The sequence below is a fragment of the Protopterus annectens genome, chromosome 8.part0, assembly GCF_019279795.1.
Source record: "Protopterus annectens isolate FY-2018-M chromosome 8.part0, PAN1.0, whole genome shotgun sequence".
Lineage (NCBI taxonomy): Eukaryota > Metazoa > Chordata > Ceratodontiformes > Protopteridae > Protopterus > Protopterus annectens.
In genome coordinates, this window is record NC_056741.1 from 1,858,957,695 (window position 1) to 1,858,984,703 (window position 27,009).

Here is a 27,009-nt window from a genome sequence, read left to right on the forward strand (position 1 = left end):
TATTTTTGTTGCCAAAGAAAACCGGGGACTGGAGACCAATTTTGGATCTCAGTGTATTGAACAATTTTGTGAGAGTACAAAAATTCCGGATGGTCACAATACAGTCTATCCTCTCACTTTTGGAAAAAGACAATTGGATGTGTTCTATAGATCTTCAAGATGCGTACTACCACATAAAGGTGGACAGGCCATCAAGAAGATTTCTGCGCTTCCGTGTGGGAGCCAATCACTACCAGCTCAGAGTACTGCCCTTTGGACTCTCTACAGCCAACAGAGTGTTCACAAAATGCATGGCAGTTGTCACACCTCACTTGCGACAAAGGATTCCAGGTGTTTCCATACCTAGACGACTGGCTCATTTCTGCCCCCACCAGACATCTACTGGAAAAAGCCCTGGCATACTCTCTCCTCGTTGCTCAAAGGCTAGGCATAACCATAGTCTGGCAGAAATCCAATCTCACCCCATCTCAGTCGACAGAATTCATAGGGGTCATCTTGGACACAAAAAACTGCAGAGCTGCTATTCCAGAGCACAGAATTCTAAGGATAAAGCAACAACTAATTCCAATCCTTTCAAAGGAAAAATCCACAGCTCACTCGTTTCTACAGCTGTTGGGTTCCGTGGCAGCCTCCATCACCATTGTTCCCCTGACCAGGTTTCACATGAGGCTTCTACAATGGCTACTGCTCACCCAACAGTATCCTTTTCAGCATCCTCTTTCGGCCATGATTCGAATAACCCACATGTGCAAACAGGATTTAAATTGGTGGATGACACACAATCTCTCACAATGGTCTCGCACCTTCTCCCCCCAGCAGTCCAAGGCCACAGTGACCATGGACGCCTCCCTGATGGGGTGGGGGGGGCTATGTCAGGGACAGATAGTCCAAGGCACTTGGTCCCAACTGGAGGTCCATCTGCATATAAATGTTCTAGAACTGAGGGCGGTGCTTCTGGCTTTGCAAGCATTCCATTCCCTGCTGCTGTCTGGGACAACTGTGATTCAATCAGACAACATGGCGGTGGTCTGGTACATCAACAAGCAAGGTGGAACCAAATCTTACCCCCTTTGTCGAGAGGCCATGAGGATATGGCAATGGGCGATGGCTACCAACAGTTTTCTTCTAGCAACGCACATTCCCGGGAGTTCCAACGTGATAGCAGACAGACTCAGCAGGTGCATTCTTCAACCTCACGAGTGGTCCCTGAATCCCTTGATAGCGGCAGTGATCTTCCACTGCTGGGGCCGTCCTTGCTGTGACCTCTTTGCATCCCCGACCAACTACAAATGCAGCAACTACTTCACCCTGACTCCCCCTCGAGGACAGTCACTCAGGGATGCTCTAGTCCATGATTTGCCCTCTGGTCTTCTTTACGCATTGCCACCCTTTCCAGTCATTCCCCAGTTTCTGAAGAAAGCCCGGCGATTGAAGAGCAAGGTGATCCTCATAGCACCATACTTTCCTAAACAGATTTGTTTCCCCTTCCTTTGGCCTCACCTACTAGATCAACCATGGTTTCTCCATCCAACCCCAGAGTTGATCTCACACCCACAGAACCTGATTCATCCCAACCTGAACAGCCTGAAGCTAACGGTTTGGCTACTCCAATTCCCTTGACTGCCAGGCAGAATGATCTTTCTTTGCCAGTACGTGATATTCTCATTGCTTTTCATAAGTCTTCCACTAGAATTACTTATCTGAGCAAGTGGAAAAGATTTATCTGTTGGCTGAAAGATAAATAAGTAGACCCCTTTTCAGCACCACTGTCGATAATACTAGACTATCTGGCTGACCTGTTTCAATCGGGTCTATCGGCCTCGACCATTAGAGTTCATTTGGCTGCAATTTCTAATTTTCATGAGGGTGTCCAATATTCCTCTCATGTCCCATAAATTGTGCAAAACCTTAATAAAAAGGTGTGAATCATCTGAAGTCGCTTTTTAGAGAACCTGTTCAACCATGGGATTTATCATTAGTTCTGCAAGCTCTCACAATGGCACCTTTCAAACCAGCCTCTTCTTGCGACCTCAAGTATTTGTCATGGAAAACCTTGTTTTTGGTCGCTATTACTTCTGCCAGACGTATTTCTGAACTGCAAGCTTTATGTATCAAGAGTCCATACTTGATTTTTCATAGAGATAGAGTGTCTCTGAAAACTAATCCATCATTTCTGCCTAAAGTGATCTCTGAAATGTCCATTAATCAAGCCATTGAATTGCCAGTTTTCTTTCCCAATCATTCAAACAGAGGAGAGTATTGCCTACATACCAATCCGTTTTTACTTAAACAGGACTAAACCCTTTTGTAAATCTGACCAGTTATTTTTGGCCTTTTCTGGACCTAGATTAGGATCTGATGTTGCTAAGGTCACACTAGCTAGATGGTTGAAGGACTGTGTGACCTTTATTGACACACAACGTAATATCTCGTTGCCTACTACCATGAAAGCTCATTCAACAAGGTCGGTGGCAACTCTTGCTGCCTTCCATGCCAGAACTTCTTTACATGACATCTGTGCAGCTGCAACTTGGGCTATGCCTCATACCTTCATCAATCATTACAAATTGGATTTGGCCTCCAGGGGAAGAGCATATTTCGGTTCTATGGTGCTCAGGAATGTCCTTCCATGAGAGCCTCCCAGGAATAGAGGTAGATGGGGACTCTATCCCATGCGTAAGGAATGAACGAGGATTAACAATATCAGATAAAGAAGTTATGTCTTACCATAACGTTCCATCTGCATTGTTGATCCTTGTTCAGTCATTACGACCCTCCCTCATTCCCCCTCCTGTGGTTTCTAGTGGATCTCACCATTCGGTTCTCTTAGGTTAGTTGACCAGAGGTAGCCTCTATCTTCTTTAACTTGCAAACTCAATCTGAGGTAACAGGGAGAGGGGGATTGTGGGTAAGAGTTTAGCTCGAGAGTTTGAAGCTGACGTGAGCTTGGAAAATGGCCGGCTCGGTTCCAAGCTCGGAACCGATACCTATGCGCAATGACTGAACGAGGATCAACAATACAGATGGAACGTTATGGTAAGACATAACTTTCTTTCAGTCTTTTGTGGATGAAATCAGAGTTTGATTTTTCTATCTACTAGTAGGGAAGACTACTAATAAGAGCCTGGGTATGTTATGTTCTGCCTGATTAACATAAAATAAAAATGTATTACTTAGGTCAGCTGCAGTTCATAATACATTTTCAGGACATTTAGGTCTAAGTCCCATTTACTCACATATTCATAAAATGACAGAGAAGAACATTCGCAAGTGATGATCTTTAAATGGTTGCAAATTGGTACAGCACAAACACAAGCTATTAGCACATCGTTTTAGCCTTTATCTACCATCACCACCATTTACAATACAAAAAGACAACCAGTGGGGAGATTCACAGCTGGGTTTCTGTGAAGATACTGAATAATATTAGCAACCCTCCTCCATCTTGTTATTGAAGTCTTGCTACTAAATATTTCATTTATTTATGGGTGTGTGTATGTATGCATATAAGTATTTATTTAATTTAATGAAACCAAAAAGTAATCAATTCTCAGTCATAAACCATAAAGGTGTAATACACATGCACACAAGGGCCTCTCAGCTCTCCTGAATTTGAAGAATCACGTCTAATTTGTTCTCAAACTCTTGTTCCATCCCTTCTAAATTTGGAAGTTATTTTGAGTTAATAGCAACAGTAAGAGCATCTAATAACCTCAGCTTTGGCCAGCTAAGATCTAGCTGTATTCAACTGGACGTATAAGAGAATTTAAGTACCTTTATCTGCACTTTTTTCAAATAATACAGTATTTAAATTGATTTAACTGTGTTGCATGAATATTAAATGAACTGGAAATTTTGACTCTGTTCTTCAGTTAGTTTTCCCATCCACCCCTCCCTGTTTCTGTTTTGGTGTTAATCTTAGTGGCTTTGAAACTGCCCGCCCTCTTGTAAATTTGTGTTTGGATACTCCTTCTGGGCCCATCTCATTTGCTCACTCAGCTGAGTGCAGGGAGATCACATTCTGATTTCAGGCACTCCTACTGTATACAAAGAGAGCATCTGGGAAAGAGAACAAACAAAATTCCTGAAAAGTGGTCTAGACTGTTTGTAGGCTTCTGAGCCCCCAAACTCTTCTGGGTTGGAGGGAAGCCTTCTAGCTTAAGCTTTGTTTCTTATAACTAGCCAGTTTTCTAGTTTCAGCACTAAAATCTGTTTCTTTGAACTCAGCACTTGTTCAGAACTCACTGTAAGCACTACATAAGCTGCAAATTACTGCAGCACTCAACTTTCCTCACTTGTCTAGTGGAAAGTGAGTTTTTAGTACTTAATAAATAAGCACTTATCCAGGCATGTCTAAGGGTCAGCTCCCAGTGATTTCTCCCGTCTACCTGATGAATCTGGGCATCTTGGGGCAATGCAGCAATTGCCTCATGTATACACCCTCTCCTCCTACCACCCAATACTACAACCTGTGAGAGATGCACTTATATAGCCAAACTGGAAGCAAAGCTCTCTTCACCCAAGACTAGACTAGACAGTCACAAGAGGAGAAGGTAAACACTTGCACCACACCACACTCACCACATAGTCCCTCAAAACCTACACCACCAAAGCACACACATAGAAACACAACACACACACCTACATTCACGGAGGTTCTCAATAAAAACCTGCCCAAGCATCAGGGACATCCAAAGCATAAACGCAAGCAAACTCCACCCCCAACACAACCCAAATGACACATAGCCAACAAACTCAGTGTGCCACTCAACCACAGCCCATAAGGCATAACAACTTACCCAACACTCTAGTCATAGGTGACTCTATAGTCAGGTACACTGATGTTCCACTCACTAGACTAAACAAGGAGAAAGTTACTGTCAGCGGCCTGTCAGGTGCCAGGATCCAACACAACGCATGCACTCAGGTCACTCCACAATAAGTACAAATATGACACTGTCATTGTCCATGTTGGTGTGAATGACCTGAGTCGTACCTCCCTGGACTACATGAAAAGAGACATGGAGGAGCTCTCCAATCTTATATCCCAGGCAGGTATGACCCTAACCCTGAGTAGCATCCTGCCATCACCCAGAATGATACCACAGTACAAGGACAAAATGACTGACTTCAACAATTGGCTAAGCTTCTGGTGTCGTTCTAAGGGGATCCAGTATTTGTCTGCCTGGGACGACATGATCGACAGACCATGATGCTTTGCCAGACATGGCCTGCACTTGCCGCCCTTAGGATTCCGGATACTGGCTAAGGATTTTGCCACCTCTATAGTGCCTTTTTTAGGCAAGGTTCAAATGACCAATTCACCATCGTAACAGGTACAAATAAGCAAAATCTGAGGGTAATGCTACTCAATGCTAGAAGTCTAAACCTCAAAATGCACTCACTTGAGGCACTCCTTAAAATGGAGAACATTGACATCTGTGCAGTGACAGAGACCTGGTTCAAAGCTCCAGAGAGCACCCCTGCATTACCAGGCTACAATTCATACCACACCTTTTGGCCACCTAACCCGGAACGAAGCACTAAAGGCGGAGGCTTGTCCATATTCATTAAGGATATCCACACCTCCAGGCTAGTTGCACAGCATAATGCATCTGAGATTATCCAAGTGCAAATCTGGGCAAGACCGCAATCCACATTGTAGCTTGCTACAGACCCCCCACCATGCCCCAGGATTCACACTCCTCATTTCTTGATACAGTGGAAAGCATTAGGGTACAACCCAACACCCTAATAATGGACGATTTCAACTACCTCACCATTAACTGGGAAAACTACTCATGTACCAACTCTTTTGCTCAACGTTTTCTAGAATTCATAAATTCCAACGCCTGGATCAACTTATTCACACCCCCACCAGGGGCAGCAATATCCTAGACCTGGTCATTACCAACATGGGAAACCGGTGTTCCACACCAGAGGTCAATTCCTCGTTGGTCAGATCCGACCACAAGCTAATCAGCCTAGACATCCACATCCCACCCCCACCCCCAATTAGAGAAACCATTGTAAAAAAACTTCTCCAAAGCAACTTCACACTTCTTAAGACAGAAGTGGCAAACTTCATGACACCCATGCAGACGGACAATAGAGGTATGACTGCCGAATCCTACACAAATGCACTTTATAAGCACTTACACGAATGCATGGATCATGCGATCCCTAATAGAATCAAGATGTTATCCTCCAAAAAAAGGAAGCCAATCTGGTGGTCCTCTGCCATAAACAAGCTCTACAACAGAAGAAAGAAACTGTTGCAAAAAAAAAAAAAAAAAAAGTAAAATCCCATGAATGGAGGAACTCCCTGGTCAACCTCAGTAAGAAGCTGAGATCCCTCAAAATCCTCCAAAGCTAGTTACGAAAACAAAATTGCCACTTACTCTAAAGACAACCACAAAGCATTTTATAGCTATGTCAAGAATCTAAATGGGAACACTCAGATCTGCTCTGAGTTACAGCACAATGGCACTAAATATACAGAACCAACTGATATTGCCAACATCCTAGCAGATAGGTTCAGTGCTAACCTTACCCCCCTCTCACCCCCTAGAGGGCCCATCTCTATACCGGAAGAATGCAAAGTTCCTATAAGCACGGCTGCACAGGTAAAAAACACACTCTAAAGCCAAGAACACAGCATCCATGGGATCTGACAATATCCCAGGCTGCGTTCTACACGAACTACAGAATGAACTGGCACCCTACCTAAGTACCATGGTCAATCATAGCCTCACCTCAGGCTTTGTACCCACTGAATGGCACACAGCGACAGTTATCCCACTCCACAAAGGGGGAGCCACGACAGACCCGGGAACTACCGCCCCATTAGCCTGCCGAGCCTGGTCTGCAAGGCCATGGAATGTATCATTGTGGAACTCATAAACAAAGACATTGGTAATCTCCAAACTCTGGACCCAACCCAGTTTGGATTTGTAAAAGGCAGATCATGTCTCCTAAACCTGATTGACTTCTTTGAAGCAGTCACCAAAGCCATAGATGAGGGTAAAATGGTTCACACAGCTTATCTAGATCTCGCCAAGGCTTTCGACACCATCCCCCAACTCTGGAATTATAGATAAGCTCACTAAACTAGGTATAAATCCCTATGTCACAAGATGGGTTGCCAACTGGCTCACGGACAGAACCCATACTGTGAAAGTAGCGGATTCTAAATCCAACATCAGACCAGTGACAAGTGGAGTACCACATGGTTCAGTCCTGGGTCCTCTCCTGTTTGGTATCTACTTCTCTGAAGTGCAGGCCAACACAGCCAACACAGAAGGTCTTTGGCTAACAAAGTCTGCAGATGACTGCAAACTAGGAGCCATAATCGAAACTCCTAACGATGTGGACAAACTACAAAAAGGCTTCACTGAGACAGATACCTGGTGTCAAAGCCATGGCCTGAAGCTCAATGCCAAAAAGTGTATTGTCATCCCCTTTGGTAAAAACTCTGTACCCATGAACTACCACATAGCTGGTAGTCAACTTAATGCCGAAAATGTGATGAGACCTTGGGACACAGGTGGACAGTAGTCTCTCCTTTGATAATCACATCGCCACAGTGGTCAGGAAATCCTTCTACTTGGCTCATCTCATCACAAAAGAATTCTCATCCAGAAAAAAAAAAAAAAAAAGGTCATTGTTCCCCTCTACTCATCACTCAGACCCATTATAGAGTAGAACACCCCTTTTGGTATGTACCTCACAAGACATCTACAACTGGAAAGACCACAGAAATACCTCACAAAGAGGATTGCTGGCATCAAACAGATGCCCTATGCAGACCGTCTCAAAAAAACTACAGCTTTACTCCATCGCATATCTCCTACTCAGGGGCGATCTCTGCCTAACATACAAAGCTATGTCAAACCCAGAACTGTTGGACATGCTCCACTTAAAGAAATCCCAATCCCTCCGAGCTACAAGCTCTAGGGGCCTAAACCTTGTCACCGCAATAAACAGAACATGCTGGAGGGATAGATTCCTGTCCCAGAGACTTCCCATACTCTGAAACAGACTACCTATCTATGTCAAACAGAGCTCCTCATTAGCACTCTTCAAGAAAAATCTTGATGATTGGATGGGAAATTCACCCCGGGAATCACTTCTGTGGCTCTGCTCGACAGGGGCACAGGAAAATAATTTTCTTGGGTGGCGAAAGGCAGGGTACATTTTTTGGCTAGGCTTGTATGGGCCCTAGGGCCGATAGCCTAGTACCTACCTATGAACCTATAATATGGAAGCTTTTTTCTTTCTCCATAATTCTGAGGTAAAAGTTGAAAGACATGACACATACATACAGTCACAGACTGTGCCAACACATATGCACCTATTTACTACATTAGATGAGTAGGCCACTTTTCCCTTTTTTGAGGCTACAGCTTCTTACAGAACAAAAACAAATCATGTTTATTACAGTGTTTTGCAAAAACTGCTTACAGTTTTAAAAATAGACTCACATATGCTTAGGCACTTAAATGTAACCTACCTAAACCCAAAATACCTCCTAGATGAAGTGCACACATCAAACTCCCACAGCAACCCTGAAAGCAGTCTTTTAAAACACCCACATCAACAAATGCAGCCACATGTCATGGAGCCTCTTATTTATAAGCTCATAAGGCAAGCCACCACAGAATACTACATTTTAGTCATTGGAGACTTCATTGTGAGACACATGATGTCCCTGCCACCAGGCTGAGTAAGGAGAACATCATGGTCAATTGGTTATCAGGGGCCAGGATCTACCACATTATGCATGCACTCAGGTCATTGGACCACAAATACCAGTTGTCATAGTCCATGTGGGTGTAAATTAATTGAGATGCACATCCCTGGACTATTTGAAGAGAGACATTGTGGAGCTCTCAGAAAATGTGTCCCAGCCTGGTATGAGCCTAGCACTGAGCAGCATTTTACCTCCTCCAGGTTAGATGCGCCAGTATGAACAAAAGATGACTGACTTTAACAACTGGCTTAGTTTCTTGTGTCATTCAAAGGGGATGCAAAGTTTTTCAGCACGGAGGAGCTACTACAAAGATGGGAATAAAGGTGGAGGTGTCTCAGTTTACATCAGAAATAAATATACCACAAGGCTGGACAGAGCAATTGACTTGAGCTTCTCCACATTAAAATCACCACAGGGAAAATCCAATACCACTTCCTTGCAAGCTATATGTCCCTCTCTGTGACCCATGAAACCCATAATATGTATTTAAACTTATTGGAAATCACATACAATCCAATACCATATTCATGGGCACCTTTAATTACCCCACTATTAACTCAGAATCATAAACGACACCAAACATTCAGGCACAGAGATTCCTGAATTTTGTACACACAAACTCCTTGGACCAGATTGTCAATATACAAGCAAGGGGTGCAACCCTACTGGATCTGGTCCTCACTAATATGGGAAAGTTCTGCACACCCCCTTGTGTAATATCTTCTCTTGTAAGATCAGACCACAGAATGGTCTCCTTTGAAGTAAAAATAAAACCTGGAATCCCAGCTAACCCTACAATATTCAGGAACCACTCTAAAGCTAACTTCCTACTATTACATAATAACATGGCAAAATTTCAAGACCCCATAAACCCTGAGAACAATGCTGTCTACGCAGAACTGTTCACAGAAACCCCATACAAGCATGTTAACAGCTGCACAGAGGCAGCTGTAACCACTAGGAAGACGTAGAGAACTAAACAAGACACCCTGGTGGAATCACATCATCAATAGGCTGTATAACAGAAGGAAGGAAATCATGGCAAAAATTAGGAGTTGCAGCACCCAGCAGAATAAAAGCACTCTCAGCAAACTAAAACAACTCTGAAGACAAACCTACCAAAGACAAATGAGAGATAAATTTAGCCTCCCAGGCCAAGGATAACCACAAAGCATTCGCAATCTCAAAGGCAATACACAATTGTGTGCAGAGCTCAGTGTAAACGGAGCCACCTATACTGAAATCAGAAGATGTAGCAATCCTACTAGCTGACAAATTCAGCTCCAACTTTGCCTCTCTCTCTCCCCTACCTCAACTATCCCTCAAGAAATAACATCAAATATGACTCCCCCTGCTATCACTAAGATAAAGATCCTTAATGCTCTCACTAAGGCCAAAAACACTGCATAAATGGGCCCAGTCAATACCCCAGGATACCTTCTAAATAGCATGATTCATGATCTATCAGGTCCTCTGGAACTGCTGTTTCACTGTAGCCTCCAAACATGCCACGAGCATCATGAATGAAGAATAGCATCGGTCATCCCTCTGCACAAACGTGGGCTATCTACAGATCCTGGGAACTACAAACCCATAAGTCTTACTAGTCTCATACGCAAAGTCATGGAAATAATTATCATGGAAATGATTGATAATGACATAGGAAACCTTCAGACACTGGACCTACCCATCTGGTTTCATCAAGGGAAGGTCATGCCTACTCAACCTGGTGGACTTCTTTGAGAAGGTCACCAAAGCAATCAATGAGGGCAAAATGGTTCACACACTGCATTCCTTGACCTGACAGTGTTGAATCCTCAAGATGTAGAAATACTTCTACAATGGGGTTAGGCCAGGCTTAGGGGAAGATGGCCTCCCTGCTGAAGAAGTAGTCCACAAAAATCACAAAAAAAACTCAAAGGCTAAAACGAGCCATAAAGATGACAGAGTAGACTGTTGAGGATAAGAAAGAAACTGTGCATTGTTACTATTATGCAAGAAGCCCAGAATTACCAGACAGAAGATAATAAAAAAATATTGAGAGAAATTACAGGAAAGAAAAATACTTGCACAATAAAGACTGTCAAAAGCTTTACATGCAAATTTGTGCTTATTAATGCAACAGATTCATGAAAAACATTATAAAGGAAAATAAACCTTGGGCTGTTTGCAACTAACACTGGGCAAGACTGCAATCCAGGTTGTAGCTTGTTACATATCCCCCATCATGCCCCAGAACTCCCACTCTTCATTTCTTAAGATACTGGAAAATATTATGGTGCAACCCAATACATTAATTATGGGCGATTTCGACTACCCCACCATCAGCTGGGAAAACTGCTCATGTACCAACTCATTCAATCAACATTTTCTGGAATTCATAAATTCTAATGCCTTGGATCAGCTTGTTCACACCCCCACCAGGGGCAGCAATATCCTGGACCTACCAATATGGGTAACTGGTGTTTCACGCCAGAGGTCAATTCCTCACTGGTCAGATCTGACCACAAGCTAATCACCCTAGACATACATATCCCACCCCCCATTAAGGAAACCACCATCAAAAACTACTCCAAAGCCAACTTCATGCTTCTTAAGACAGACGTGGCAAACTTCATGACATCCACGCAGACGGAAAATAGAAGTACGACTGCTGAATCTTACACAAATGCACTGTATAAGCACATACACGAGTGCATGGATTGTGCCATTCCCAACATAACCAAGACGCTAGCCTTCAAAAAAAGGAAGCCAATCTGGTGGTCCCCTGACATAAACAAACTCTACAACAGAAGGAAGAAGCTGTTGCAACAAAGAGTATTGGATGAACTCCCTGGTCAGCCTCAGCAAGAATCTGAGATCTCTCATAAAATCCTCCAAAGCCAGTTATGAAAATAAAATAATCACGGATTCCAGAGGCAACCACACAGTATTCTACAGCTATGTCAAGAATCTCAATGGCAACACTCAGATCTGCTTGTGAGCTACAGCACAATGGCACTAAATATACAGACCCAACCGATATTGCCAACATCCTGGCAGACAGGTTCAGTGCTTACTTTACCCCCCTCTTACCCTCTAAAGGGCCCATCTTAATACCGGAAGAATGCAAAGCTCCTGTAATCACGGATGAACAAGGAAAGACAACACTCTCCAAAGCCAAGAACACAGCGTCCATGGGACCAGACAACATCCCAGGCTGCATACTGCATGAACTACAGAATGATAGCCTAGTACCTACCTATGAACCTAAAAGATGTGATTGAAAAAGTGCGAAAATATAAAGAACAAAATGTAGTGATTATTGAAAGGTATAAGAAAGAAACATGGACATGGGAAAGAAAGAGAGATCTGACATGGTGCAATACTTACGCAAAGGAAAAAGCAAAATACCCCTAGTAAGGAGAAACAGGAGGAGCAGGAGACATCTGAAGAAGAAATATGGGCATGGGAAAGATAGATATTTAATATGGCTCACTACTTATGCAAATGAGAAAGCAAAACCAAATAAATACAAAAAGAGCAACACCAATATATTTGAAGAGAAATACAGACAAAGGCATCCAGATATGGAAAATTGTACAATACAAAAAATAAGAAAGACAGAAAGTAGAAAGGAACATTAGTAATGCAGAAGTTAAAGAAATATAAACTTTAAGGATTACCTGCAAAGTGAAGGATTTAGTGTAGAAAATCTAACTCTGATAACATCACAGCAGGATAGAATAATGAATTCCAGTGGAGCAGGAAACATACGACCATTTGCCATATGAAGATATGTTTGAGCCTTCAGTAGGAAACCTGTAAAAAAGGGTTCATCTGGAGTTGCATGGCAAGGGAAGGAACAGGAACTGTGGCATCTCTGACGTAGTCAATGTTGTGGAGTGATAGGTCAGCAAGTTCCCATATGAAAAAGCAATGGATGACACTGGATGAAATAAAGAGAATATGGCACAAGGAAGATGCTCTGGAACTTTCTGTAGAATGCTCACAGGGCATGGAGGATAAAGAATGTGCCCTCCGGATAGAAGAAAATGATCTAAGGGAAGAGTTGCTTGATTTAATAGAGATGAATAAAGATCAGTGAAAGAAACAGACTGCAGAAAAGTATGATAAAACAAATGGACAGAGTAATCAGGACTGAGTATAGAAATTCATGGAGATATAGCAGAAGTAAATAGGATCTATTACTATGCAGCTTAATTAATAACAGATAAAATCTTACCTCAAAACAACACGGCAGTAAGGGAAAGGAAGGGGAGAAATCTACTGCCATAACGGAAGTATCGCATAGAGAATACTATAAAGCAATTAAGACAAGAAGTGTCACTGTTGAGTGCACAGAAGAGGGAACAGATCAACGAAAGTACTCAGAAAGATATACATGATAAAAGCAACAGAGCATAAGAACAGATCAGGATCTATCGTACACTATTGCAAATAAACTAAAGATATCAGCACAGGCAGAAAAACTTAGAAGATACGCAGATAAATATGAAGGAAAAGTACAAAGTAAGCATTTTATTGATGACCTCAAAAAAGTTTAATAGAGAATTGGGAAACAAAGCAAAAGGAATTGTTTTTAGAAATATCAATGAAGAGCCTGTGGAACATAACAAATCTGCTGATTAGATAAAAGTAGTAAAAGAAAGAATACGTTCAAATGTACAAGACAAGAAATGGGATGAAGTAACAGTCAGAGAAACTGAAACAAAATTAAGAAAAGCTCCTAAATTGGAAACCCCAAACCCAGATGCAGTACCTATTTTCTGGCTAAATATTAACATCTTTACATGAAGATGTAGCCGTAAGTAAGAACCATTTATATGCAGGAAAAACAATGCTCCCCTTTAAGAGCGAACCTGCAAGCTATCCTGAAAACTGTACACCAATAACTTGCCTTCTGACTGTTTAAATTATATGCTGGAACTGATGCCGATAGAGTTTACAGTCATTTAGAAGAAAAGCTCAGCCATGGCAATAGAACAAAAGGATAACAAAAGAAAGTCATATGGAACAAATGATCATTTGTTGTTAAAGTCATAATGGATAATTCTAAAAAAGGGGAAGAATCTACGTTTGACATGGACAGACCACAAAAAAAAAGCATTTGCCAGCATCCTACAGTCATGGATAAAAGAGTGCTTACAAATGTATAAAATACACCCTACACTGATCAGTTACATTCATGTGGCAAACAACTTCGAACTTAAGCCATGATAAAGGACAAATAACTATTCCAAGGGTAAAAATTCAAAGGGGGATATTTTGTCACCACTGCTCTTTAGTCTTGCCCTTAACCAATTAACCTGTTTACTTAACAAATTAGGTCATGATTACAGTTTGACTCCTAGGAAACAACAAAGTGCAAAGACTTCTTATCTTTTTGAGGGATGCATTAAAACTATATATCGGTGTTAAGTAGGAATGGAAATCAAACCAGAAGTAGATAAAAATCAGGCAGCAACTGAATGTGCCAAAAAAAGAAAATAAAGAATATAAGGTGAAGGATCAGATAAGGCAAGAAATATAGAAAATGCATAATACATTTGCAGATACAGAAAGGTCTTGTAACAACCTCATGTTGATCAGGACTGAACCCAGGAATTGTTAAGCAGAGTTGAATTTAAACCAAAAGATGAAAGGTTAATATTGGTGGCCAAAGATAGTGGACTACGTACACGTTGGTTTACAAAGTCCATTGAACACATGGGAGAAACAGACAAATGCAGGTTCAGTAAAACAGAAATGGAAACAGTCACACATCTTGTTTGCTAGGTGTGATATACTAATAGCAGAATGACTGTATAATGAAAGGCAAAATAATGTGGCAAGACTGTTGCATTGCAAATTGGGCAAACATTACAATACTGAAGTAGCTGAGAATCATTGGAAACATGAGCCACAAAGCATTACAGAAAATGATGAAGTTTGTCACATAGGATCACCCATTACCACCAGTTTAAAAAATAGATGCAAGAAAGCCCAATATAGTAGTCAATAAAAAGAAGACAACAGTAGTATTTATCATTGAAAGTGCTACACCCAGTGACTACAGTTTCTTCTCATAGCTCTAAACCTCTTAGCACAAAAATCTGGACAAAGCCAAAAATAACGAGGGGACACTGCCCCAAAAATAGGGACAAATTTTAAATATTGTTATTATACAGTTAGAAAGTTGCTAGAATAAAATGTTTTTGTGTTACCATGCATTTTCTGAAGGATATGAGAGGTCTGAGACTCAAATGCTTGCCCTTATTTAGTGAATTGTATCCTCAGTGATTTGCCACAAAAATCCAGAGAACCTCAAATTTTGTGAGGAACAGCCCAAAAATATGAACGAAAAATATTGACATTCTGTGACAATCTGGACAGCTGAGAAGCACATCTTTCATCCGTAAAGACACAAATTGATAAAATAATCACAATTTACAGGCAGAAATTAAGGCAATGTGGAGGAAGGGCACTCGGACAATTTCAACAGTAGCAGGAGCAATGGGTCATATAAAATAGAATTTGTAATCATACATAAGAGATGTTAACGATACATGTTACTCCATATGAATTGCAGAAGGAATGAATACTCGCTACACTGCAAGTACTGCAAAGTGCAGTGCTAGCTAACATCAAAGACTGAAACAATATTAATTTCATGAACTTCAATCATAATTTGATTTAGGAATGGGTCCATTCCCAACATGATATTAGAAACCCAAAGGAGTCAGAGAAATTAAACAGAGAACACAAACAAACACATACAGACGTATATATTCATAGGATCATAGAAGTTACTAAGCTAATGGCCCTGGGGCCCTTACAAGCCTAGCCAAGAGTTTATCCCCAAAAAAGAAAGCTTAGTCAGCACCTGTCGCCACTGTCAATGAGGGACAAGGGTGGAACCCTTGAGACAAATTCATGGTTTCCCAACCACTCATCAAGGTTGCGTTTGAAGAGGGTCACTGAGGTAGTGTGTTTGACATGTATGGGAAGTCTATTCCAGAGATGTGGCAGCCTCTGGGAGAAAAACCTACATCTCCAGCAGGTTTTGTTGATGTCACAGATCTATCTATCTGCACACACATTCACACACACACACGCAGACATTCACAGACAGACAGACATACATACATACACACAGACATTCACTCACACACACACATTCACACAGACATTCATTCACACAGACATTCATTCACACACACACTTACACACACAGACATTCATTCACACACACACACACACACACCATTCACTCACACACACACATTCACACAGACATTCATTCACACAGACATTCATTCACACACACACTTACACACACAGACATTCATTCACACACACACAGACATTCACACACACACACAGACATTCATTCACACACACAGACACACAGACACACACACACACACACAGAGACATTCATTCACACACACACATTCACACACACACACACACAGAGACATTCATTCACACACACACACACACAGACACACACATACACACACACACAGGCACACACACACATTCATTCATACACACACACACACACACACACACACAGACATTCATTCACACACACACACACACAGACATTCATTCACACACACACACACACACACACACAGACATTCATTCACACACACACACACACACACACACACACACACACACACACACACAGACATTCATTCACACACACACACACACACACACACACACACAGACATTCATTCACACACACACACACACACACAGAGACATTCATTCACACACACACACACACACACAGAGACATTCATTCACACACACACACACACACACACACAGAGACATTCATTCACATTCACACACACAGACAGACATTCATTCACACACACACACACACAGACATTCATTCACACACACACAGACATTCATTCACACACACACACAGACATTCATTCACACACACACACAGACATTCATTCACACACACACACAGACATTCATTCACACACACACAGACACAGACATTCATTCACACACACACACACACACACACACACACACAGACATTCACACACACACACACACACACACACACACACACAGACACAGACATTCATTCACACACAGACACAGACATTCATTCACACACACACACAGACACAGACATTCATTCACACACACACACAGACACAGACATTCATTCACACACACACACACACAGACATATATTCACACACACACACAGACATATATTCACACACACACACACACAGACATATATTCACACACACACACACAGACATATATTCACACACACAGACATATATTCACACACACACAGACATTCATTCACACACACACAGACACAGACATTCATTCACACACACACAGACATTCATTCACACACACACAGACATTCATTCACACACACACAGACATTCATTCACAGACATTCATTCACACACACACACACACACATTCATTCACACACACACAGACAGGCATTCATATACACACACACACAGACATTCATTCACACACACAGACAGACATTCATTCACACACACACACAGACAGACATTCATTCACACACACACAGACATTCATTCACACACACACAGACATTCATTCACACACACACAGACATTCATTCACACACAGACAGACATTCATTCACACACAGACAGACATTCATTCACACACAGACAGACATTCATTCACACACAGACAGACATTCATTCACACACAGACAGACATTCATTCACACACACACACAGACAGACATTCATTCACACACAGACATTCATTCACACACACAGACAGACATTCATTCACACACACACAGACAGACATTCATTCACACACACAGACACTCACACACTCACACACTCACACACACAGACATTCTCACACACACACACATTCATTCACACACACAGACATTCATTCACACACACAGACATTCATTCACACACACAGACATTCATTCACACACACACAGACATTCATTCATTCACACACACACAGACATTCATTCACACACACACAGACAGACATTCATTCATTCACACACACACACACACACACACACACACAGACATATATTCACACACACACACACAGACATATATTCACACACACACACACAGACAGACATTCATTCACACACACACACACACACACAGACAGACATTCATTCACACACACACACACACAGACAGACATTCATTCACACACACACACACAGACATTCACACACACAGACATTCACACACACAGACATTCACACACACACACACACACAGACATTCATTCACACACACACACAGACACTCACACACACACACTCACAGACATTCACACACACACAGACATTCATTCACACACACACAGACATTCATTCACACACACACACACACACACACACACTCACAGACATTCACACACACACACAGACATTCATTCACACACACAGACACAGACATTCATTCACACACACAGACACAGACATTCATTCACACACAGACATTCATTCACACACACAGACATTCATTCACACACACACACACACACACACAGACATTCATTCACACACACACACAGACACTCATTCACACACACACACACATTCATTCACACACACACACACACACACACACACACACACACACACACATTCATTCACACACACACACACACACACATTCATTCACACACACACACACACATTCATTCACACACACACACACACACATTCATTCACACACACACACATTCCCATTCATTCACACACACACACACACATACATTCACACACACACACACATACATTCACACACACACACACACACACACACACACACATACATTCACACACACACACATACATTCATTCACACACACATACATTCATTCACACACACACATTCATTCACACACACACACACACACACACATTCATTCACACACACACACACACATTCATTCACACACACACACACACACACACACACACACACACACACACATTCACACACACATTCATTCACACACACACACACACACACACACACACTCACACATACACACACACATTCATTCACACACACATTCATTCACACACACACACACGCACACACACACACATTCATTCACACACACACACACATTCATTCACACACACACACACACACACACATTCACACACACACACACACTCATTCACACACACACATTCATTCACACACACACACACACATTCATTCACACACACACACACACACATTCATTCACACACACACACACACACACACACACACATTCATTCACACACACACACATACATTCATTCACTCACACACACATACATTCATTCACACACACACACACACACATTCATTCACACACACACATACATTCATTCACTCACACACACATACATTCATTCATTCACACACATACATTCATTCATTCACACACACACATACATTCATTCATTCACACACACACATACATTCATTCACACACACACATACATTCATTCATTCACACACACATTCATTCATTCACACACAGACATTCATTCACACACAGACATTCATTCATTCACACACAGACATTCATTCACACACAGACACACACATTCACACACATTCATTCACACACACAAACATCCATTCACACACACAGACATCCATTCACACACACACAGACATCCATTCACACACACACAGACATCCATTCACACACACAGACATTCATTCACACACACACACACACAGACATTCATTCACACGCATAAATTACACTCACACACATTCACACTCACACACTTTCTCACACACACACAGACATTCACACACATTCACATACACAGGCATATATAAGTATGTATATGCAGATATATGTAGATATATGTAATGTAGACACACCTCCACATACATGTATAAACACAGACATGTATGTACACAAACACACACAGATATACACACAAACATACATGTATTTACACACACATGCATAATGATATAGATGTATGTGTGTGTGTGTGTGTGTGTGTGTGTGTATGGGCAGCCATGGTGGTGCAGCTGTTAGCTTTGCTACCTCACAGCAAGAGATTGTCCAGTTTGATTCTTGGCTGGTGTGCCTTTTGTGTGGAGTCTGCATGTCCTCACTGGGGTCGCGTGGGTTTCCTCCCAAATACATGATGTAGGTGGCTTGGACACTCTAAATTGGCTATGTGTGCCTTCAATGGACGGTTGGGCACCAGGCTGGCAACTCACCACCATAAAACTCCACTGCCAGTCATTCTGCGGACCGCTGTTCTGCTGTGGTGACCCCTAACCAGGAAAAACCCAAAAGAAACGAGGGGAACCGAACAAGAATGCCTGCTGTATCCAGGATTATTCCTCCTGGTGACAGATAAGTTGGCCATGTGCATCAAGGACCATGTAAAAGTCTGAAGGGGAGAAAACAAATAAAATTAAGGTTGTTGGTACATGAAGGAGAATGCGTGCTTCTCTCTGATAATGTAGTGTAGAGTTAAAGAAACAATGACAGACGACCACAGAGATTAAGACCCTCACAGCATGGAACTGTAGAAAAGTACTCAAATACTAACTCAGACGATACAAGGGAGGTTTCTAGAAGTGGTCTCAAAGTTAAAAAAGAAATGCCAGGGAAAATAAATTAAGAATGAAAGGAAACGATGGGCATATTACAAGTAAGCTTCAGGGACACCTTTACTCCTTCAGGACTGCAATTTCCACATCTGCCTTATTGATTTTACTCTCTGTTACTTTCACTTCAAAGTAACCTTTTGTCAGTCATCTCACTACAGGATAATACAGCAGCATCTAAAGAAACATCTCAATCAGAGTAGGGGTGTAAGTGCAACTGTCACTATTGTCCTAAAAGCTCGCACATTGCAGGAAGGACATCAGGACATTTTGAGTTAAAACCAAGAAATTCCCTAAAAATCAAGGATAGATAAGAGATATAGCTGTGTGTTTTAAGCCTACATATATAATATGCAAAATATATGTGTGTGTGTGTGTGTGTGTGTGTGTGTGTGTATACACACACACACAGTAGGAGTATATTTTGAATGCTTCTTCTGAAAAGAGGTATATCTTAGCCTTTAGAAAACATACACAGTAAAATAAAAACAATGTCCATGGGGCACTGAGCAATTCTGGGAAATGTATCTGTTTTTATCAGAACAATAAATATGTAGTTGAAATTACAATTAATGCAATAAAGTTGTACAGCATACAAGTTTTAAGCAGGTCAAAGCCTTTTCCCAATGCATTACAGCACTTCTTATTTAATTAGATAAGGAAGAAATCCTTCTGTCAAAAAAAAAAAAATAGTACACCTTGGACAAATGCATTTGAACTTCTCGTCTCAATGCTTGACACAACTAAAAATAAACCATCGGAGGCAACTGTTGAATATTATTCCACCCCAACTGAGTTAACCAAATTCAGCATCAACATGCTTCCACTGAAAAATAAAGTGTGACATTATAAATGCCCGGCTGGCAGTATTCGACTGACTATAATCCATAGTGATTTACCAGAAAGCAAATAAAACGCTACAGACGTGGCAAAGGACGAAGTAAAATCGGGGACTTTCTGCATGGTTAGTTAGTTGAGAAGTGTCCAGTCCGCTCACTCTCAAGAAAGAATATGCCCCTCTCTCGAGTCTAACCAGCCCAACAACTGATAAAGAAATATTTTCAATTATACAACGACCCCCCCATTAATATTCTAAAACGTGCACACCGATTGATTTACAACATGCACACTGACCTTATAGTAATGGAAAAGGTCCGGTCGCCCGGACTTTTCCCATTAGTATAACTCTTTTTTTTTGAAAGCAACGGAGAATGCAAGATTTTCATTGCTTTTTACAGTGTCTTGCTATGTTAAACGAGTTTAACATAGCGAAACAGCTTTACGGAGATCTTCCTATCTCAGTTGCTTTTTTTAAAGGTGTCTCGCTATGTTAAATGGGTTTAACATAGCTGCCTCGCTGTTAAAACTCCTTTAACATAGCGAGACACTTTGTAAAAAGCAACGGAGATCTTGCTTTCTCCGTTGCTTTTTTCAAAACTGTCTAGCTATGTTAAATGGGTTTAACATAGCGAGACAGTTTCTAAAAAGCAACGGAGATCTTGCTTTTTCCCACAGCTCTGATGTACTGCGTAAGCATACGCATGCACAGTACATCAGAACTGTCGCAGAATACCAGACAGCTGTGGAAGGGCAGCAAGGGGGCATTATACAATGCCATTATTTAAGAAAAATAATTATTTTTTTTTCTTAAATAACGTCATTGTATAATAGCAATAACCCACTTCTGGGTGTGGGTAATGCTGTATTTACCCACGGTTGTCTTTGTTTGGCCACTCGGGCTTCGCCCTCGTGACCAAACCACACCAACCATGAGTAAATCCAGCATTACCCACACCCAGGCGTGGGTTATTGCTATATAAGCCCACACTCTCAGGAAACTACAACTGGGTGAAAAAAAAAAAAAGTTTCCACACGATATTATATTTTCATAGTAGCAGTTTGACATGAATATGGTGTTAGTGAAAATATTTCTTTATCAGCTGTTGGCTGGTTAGACTCGAGAGAGAGTGGCACATCCTTCGAGAATAAGTGATTTTGATTAATTCCACCGCCTTAGTACGTACCAAAAAAAAATAATTATACAAAATCAGACACACACTAATATTAAACGGTGTGTGCGCTGTGCAGGACAGATGCAGGATTTACATTTTGTTGTCTTATATTCAACAGCAAAGCTACAGATATTGCTTTTCTTTTCCATTCCGTTAAGTGTCAGCGTTTTGTTTATGCAGCCTTTATTGTGACCAAAATTACTAACATACCCAACAGAAAAGGGATGCAATATCTGTAGCTAGCAGAAGCTTTGATGATCAATATAAGAGGAAAAAGTAAATCCTGCTCCTGCGTTGGTCCTGCACAGCACAGTGGCTCAAAGTCTAAAATGAAGCGTGCTGTCAGTTAGCGACCGAGTGCAATTGTCTTGCATGTAACATGTGGAAAATAAAAAATATATATATATTAAAATATACCTATTTATAGCACACTGTAACAAGATTACTGGTTTGGTTTATGTCAAGATGCATGCTGTTCCTATGGCAGTTGCATTTTGTCAACCGCATTTGTATAAGCGCATAGACTTTTGCACAAAATTGTTAGAGTGTTGTCGCCTCACAGTTAGACGTTGCTCGTTCGATTCTCCGTTACAGCGTCTTCTGTGTGGCGACATGCGTGAATGGGCGTTCCTTCGTTGAAGGTTGTGCGTTACGCCCAGCAAGCCAGCACGTAAAACTCTACTGCCAATCATTAGCGACCGGAGTTCCACTGTGGCGACCCCTAACGGGGAAAAGCCGAAAGACACAAACAGTATTTACCTGAAAAAAAAAAAAAAAAACAGAAATAAGTGTGGAGCAGGGAACCCAAGTGCTGAGTGTCTCATTCTAGAGGGACATAATACAGGACTGGAATACAGGTTTGCATGCGCTGTAAAGAAACATAATGCTGTGGGTGCGATTATTAGGACATAATTAATGATGTCACAGACAGGGAGGTGATTTGCTAAATGTGGCTGTGTTTTTCAGCTTTGGTCCGAGGCAGAAATGCGATTTTTGCCTCTAGTCAGTTCGCTTCCTGGGTTAGGTTAATCAGGGACAGCAAGATAGAAAACTGCCAAATGCATCCCTGAGGGCGGGATGTGAGACATGCTAGGGTTTGGTACTAGGATCTGCGCTCTTTGTCTGACAACGAAGTAATTTACATGTGTAATGCACGTGGCTTAAACATATCTCACTTCGAGTCTTAAACGTGCGTGCTCCTCACTGTTCCACGTCGAACATTAGTGTTAAATAATGTCACATTATACTAATTAAAAGGTACATCAGCGGCGTGATCATTTCAATCGCGTGCTAACATTGCAACTGCTCATTATACCCGTCGCCCCGATAACGGAAATATATCCTAAATTACATACATTCGAGGTTTTAAACTTCAAATCCTTAATCAGAATATACATAATTCAAAACGCGTTGCACTAGCAACTTTGTAAGTTTATAGAAACAATATTTAAAACCTGCCCCTATTGGGCATTTGTCCCTCCCCCCATTGAATCTGCCTTTTGTCCAGATTTCTTATACTGAGAGGTTAAGAAGTATGACGCAGACAGTTTCTGCAAACGTTTCCGTGGAATCTGATAGGATACGCCTATTACTGCACGCCTAAGTCTAGTGCGTAACTGCAACACGTAACGAAGGACAAAATGCACACTCCAAATAGGAGACGATGACTATATGAATTAATATAGATAAGAACCCTTACAAAACTTAGAAACGACACAAACGCAGCTTCCCTAGTACTAAACCTCAGTAACTGCAATACTTAGTAACCCAATGTAAACTTAAATTTGAGCAACATCATGTTTGCAGGAGGGTAGCTCTGTCCTACAGCCTCACCTCGAGCTTCATGATGACGGTTTTATCTGACGAAGTAGCCAGGACAACTGTGTAGGTACCCTTGCCAGCACCGGTTACCGTAAAGTGGCAATATGCATAGGTTTGAATCTGGTTCCGGCTCCCATTACGCAAAACTATTTTCTGTCGCAAACGTTTCCTGTTCGTTTGACCCGGTTTTCGGAGAGCTTTACTGTAGGCATTAATATTCATTAAAGGGCGGGCGCCTGAACATATGCAATTCTACGTACACTTGGTGGCTAAAAGAGACAACAACCTTGAAGCTATCAAGAAATTTTTCTCGACTCTTTGGACGGATACTGTTCTTCAATCCCGACAGTCTGCAGCCATACCTCTCAACTAGTCAGTAATTCACAAAATGTACTGATTTTTTTTGTCTCATAGTTTTGGTCTGCTTCTCATAAATTCTGTGTAGAACAATTGAGAATTGAAGCCGCTAAATAATGTCAGACAGTACTTATTTAAGAAAATGCACCATTATGCAAAATGCTAGTATGTCATCTAAGAGCAACATTTACATGGGGTGCCTTCTGTGTGGAGTCTGCATGTCTTCCCTGTAGTCGCACGGGCTACCTCCCTGTGCTCCAGCTTCCTCCCTCATCCCAAAGTAGGTTGGTTGGACACTATATTGGCCCCCGGTGTGAATGTGTGCCTTTTGTGGAAGGTTGGGCTGGCAACTCGCCACTGTAAAAACTCCACCACTGCCAATCAAGAGCGAACAGATTGATCCGCTGTGGCGACCCCTAACCGGGAAAAGCCGAAAGGTGGAGACACGCATACTCTGTAATCTAGAGAGTACGCTTTTTTGAACATTTAGAAAACCGTGTGTCTTTTTTAAGACATGATATGCCTGTGGCTGTCTAAATTAATTTGTTGTTTATAAAGAGGATTGCTAATCCAAAACAGCAATATCTTTAGTGGGTGTAAGGACATTTGAAAATGACACATGCATTATCAAGTGTTTGGGTGGGCATCATTTTGTAAGATGTACACATTTACATTTATTAATACTAGGTGGGGTGGGGCAGCAGTAAGAGATTGTGAGTACGAAATGGAATTCTCTGAATACACCCATAACCGATTAATATTACCATTTTGATTGTCAAGAATTCTTGCACTAAGCGATTGAAAGGTAAGCCTTTGTACAAGTAGGCCGCCACACACTCTCAAATGAGTGTTTGTGCGTGTATCTACTTGCCTAGCTGTGCATATCTATTTATATGTTTTTTTTCCTAACAGTGGACCCCAGATAAAGGATGCAAATCATGCAATGAAATGTTCATATCATTTTTATTGTACAATTTCAAGGGGTTGGACAAGACATCAAAACATCTCCCCTCTGAGTGGTGCAACCCATTTTTTTTACTCATGGTCCCCTTAATTAAATATACCAACTCCTGGGTCATAACACTTTGAAGAAAGGGAACGGTTTTAATTATCAGCCTTATTCCATGATACTGCTCCCAGTGAATTAGCTCTGTAATAAAATCAACTGTCTGTTACACTATGTAGATTAATTTTTGTTTAGCTACACTTGGCACATCATTTACTTGCACTTTTGCTGCATCATCAACAGTTTATTTACACTCTTGACATATCATCAAAGTTGCTAAAACTCTCCTATATGTACCTTATTTATGCTACTTCCAAAGAACTAAAATAAAAATTTACACAATATGCACACACACACACACACACTACAGATAATGGTCCAGATTCCAAAAGAGTTGCAAATCTCAGTGTAAGTCTGCATTGATTCTGAAAGACTTGCTGTCAGTGTAAGTGACTTTCTTTGTTGTAAGACCAGATTCCAAAATCCCTGCTCTCAGTCACTTACGCATGCTGGCTTGCTAAAAGCACCCCTCCTAAACCCAAATGTACTACTTGTTTAATTTAAAAATACCAAATAAAATTTAAAACATAAATTCAAACATGAACCACATATTTCTTTTACTGCACCATAAAATAAGTAACTCTACACACTGCATTAACAAAAAAAGAGACAGATACCCTAAAACACCCTAGTACAGTTAAAACAACCATCCTAAATCCAAACCTAGACTTTAATATAAAAATGCTAAATAAAATTAAAAAAATGAAAGAGAGCAGATTTCTTATTTACTAAGGTATTAACAGGTTTATGTGCTACACACAAAAATCAATGCATAAAATCTCCCAAAAACAATACTTTCCACCTTAATTAACCCCCAAAACAAAGCATGTTCTTCATAAAACAAAACAAGTTAAAATGAAATAATAATGTCTAAAGAAAATACTAATCACAGTGAACCAATCAGAAAATGACACTGCCAGTAAAATGGATCTGATTCCATCTAAATTCACAAAAAAATAAATTAACTGAAGTTTACTGTAAGTAAACTATGAAACTATCAAGTCCTAATGTAAGTCTCACAAAAATCACTAAAATGCATAAAATAAATAATCTGTCACTTCATTAAATAAAAATAAATAAAATTTACTTTAGGAGCAATATAAAAAGGGTCTATGTTCAGTTACCGAATTTGAAAAAGCAAGAACCGTGAAACAACAACAAATGGGACAATAATCGAACTACAACAGCATTGAAAAAAATTACATCAAGTGGCCATAGTTGGCCAACAACCAGGAAGTAACACAATACATAAGGTAAGACTTTTTCCCACTGGAGTGCAATCCTGGAGTCAGTATATATAGTTAGGGAGTGTTGGGGGCACAGCCGCCCACCTTG

General features: G+C 41.1%; 1 protein-coding gene across 1 annotated transcript in view; it reads right to left on the bottom strand.

Annotated features, from left to right (window-relative positions):
- LOC122809681 (zinc finger protein 888-like) overlaps positions 1-24,402 on the bottom strand; it is a 209,694-nt gene extending 185,292 nt beyond the window's left edge. Inside the window, exon 1 of the mRNA XM_044081354.1 lies at positions 24,264-24,402. Within this exon, the coding sequence (XP_043937289.1) occupies positions 24,264-24,275 (12 nt within the window). The 5' untranslated portion in view covers positions 24,276-24,402. The remainder of the gene's footprint in view (positions 1-24,263) is intronic.
- Between the last annotated feature and the right edge of the window lie 2,607 nt (positions 24,403-27,009).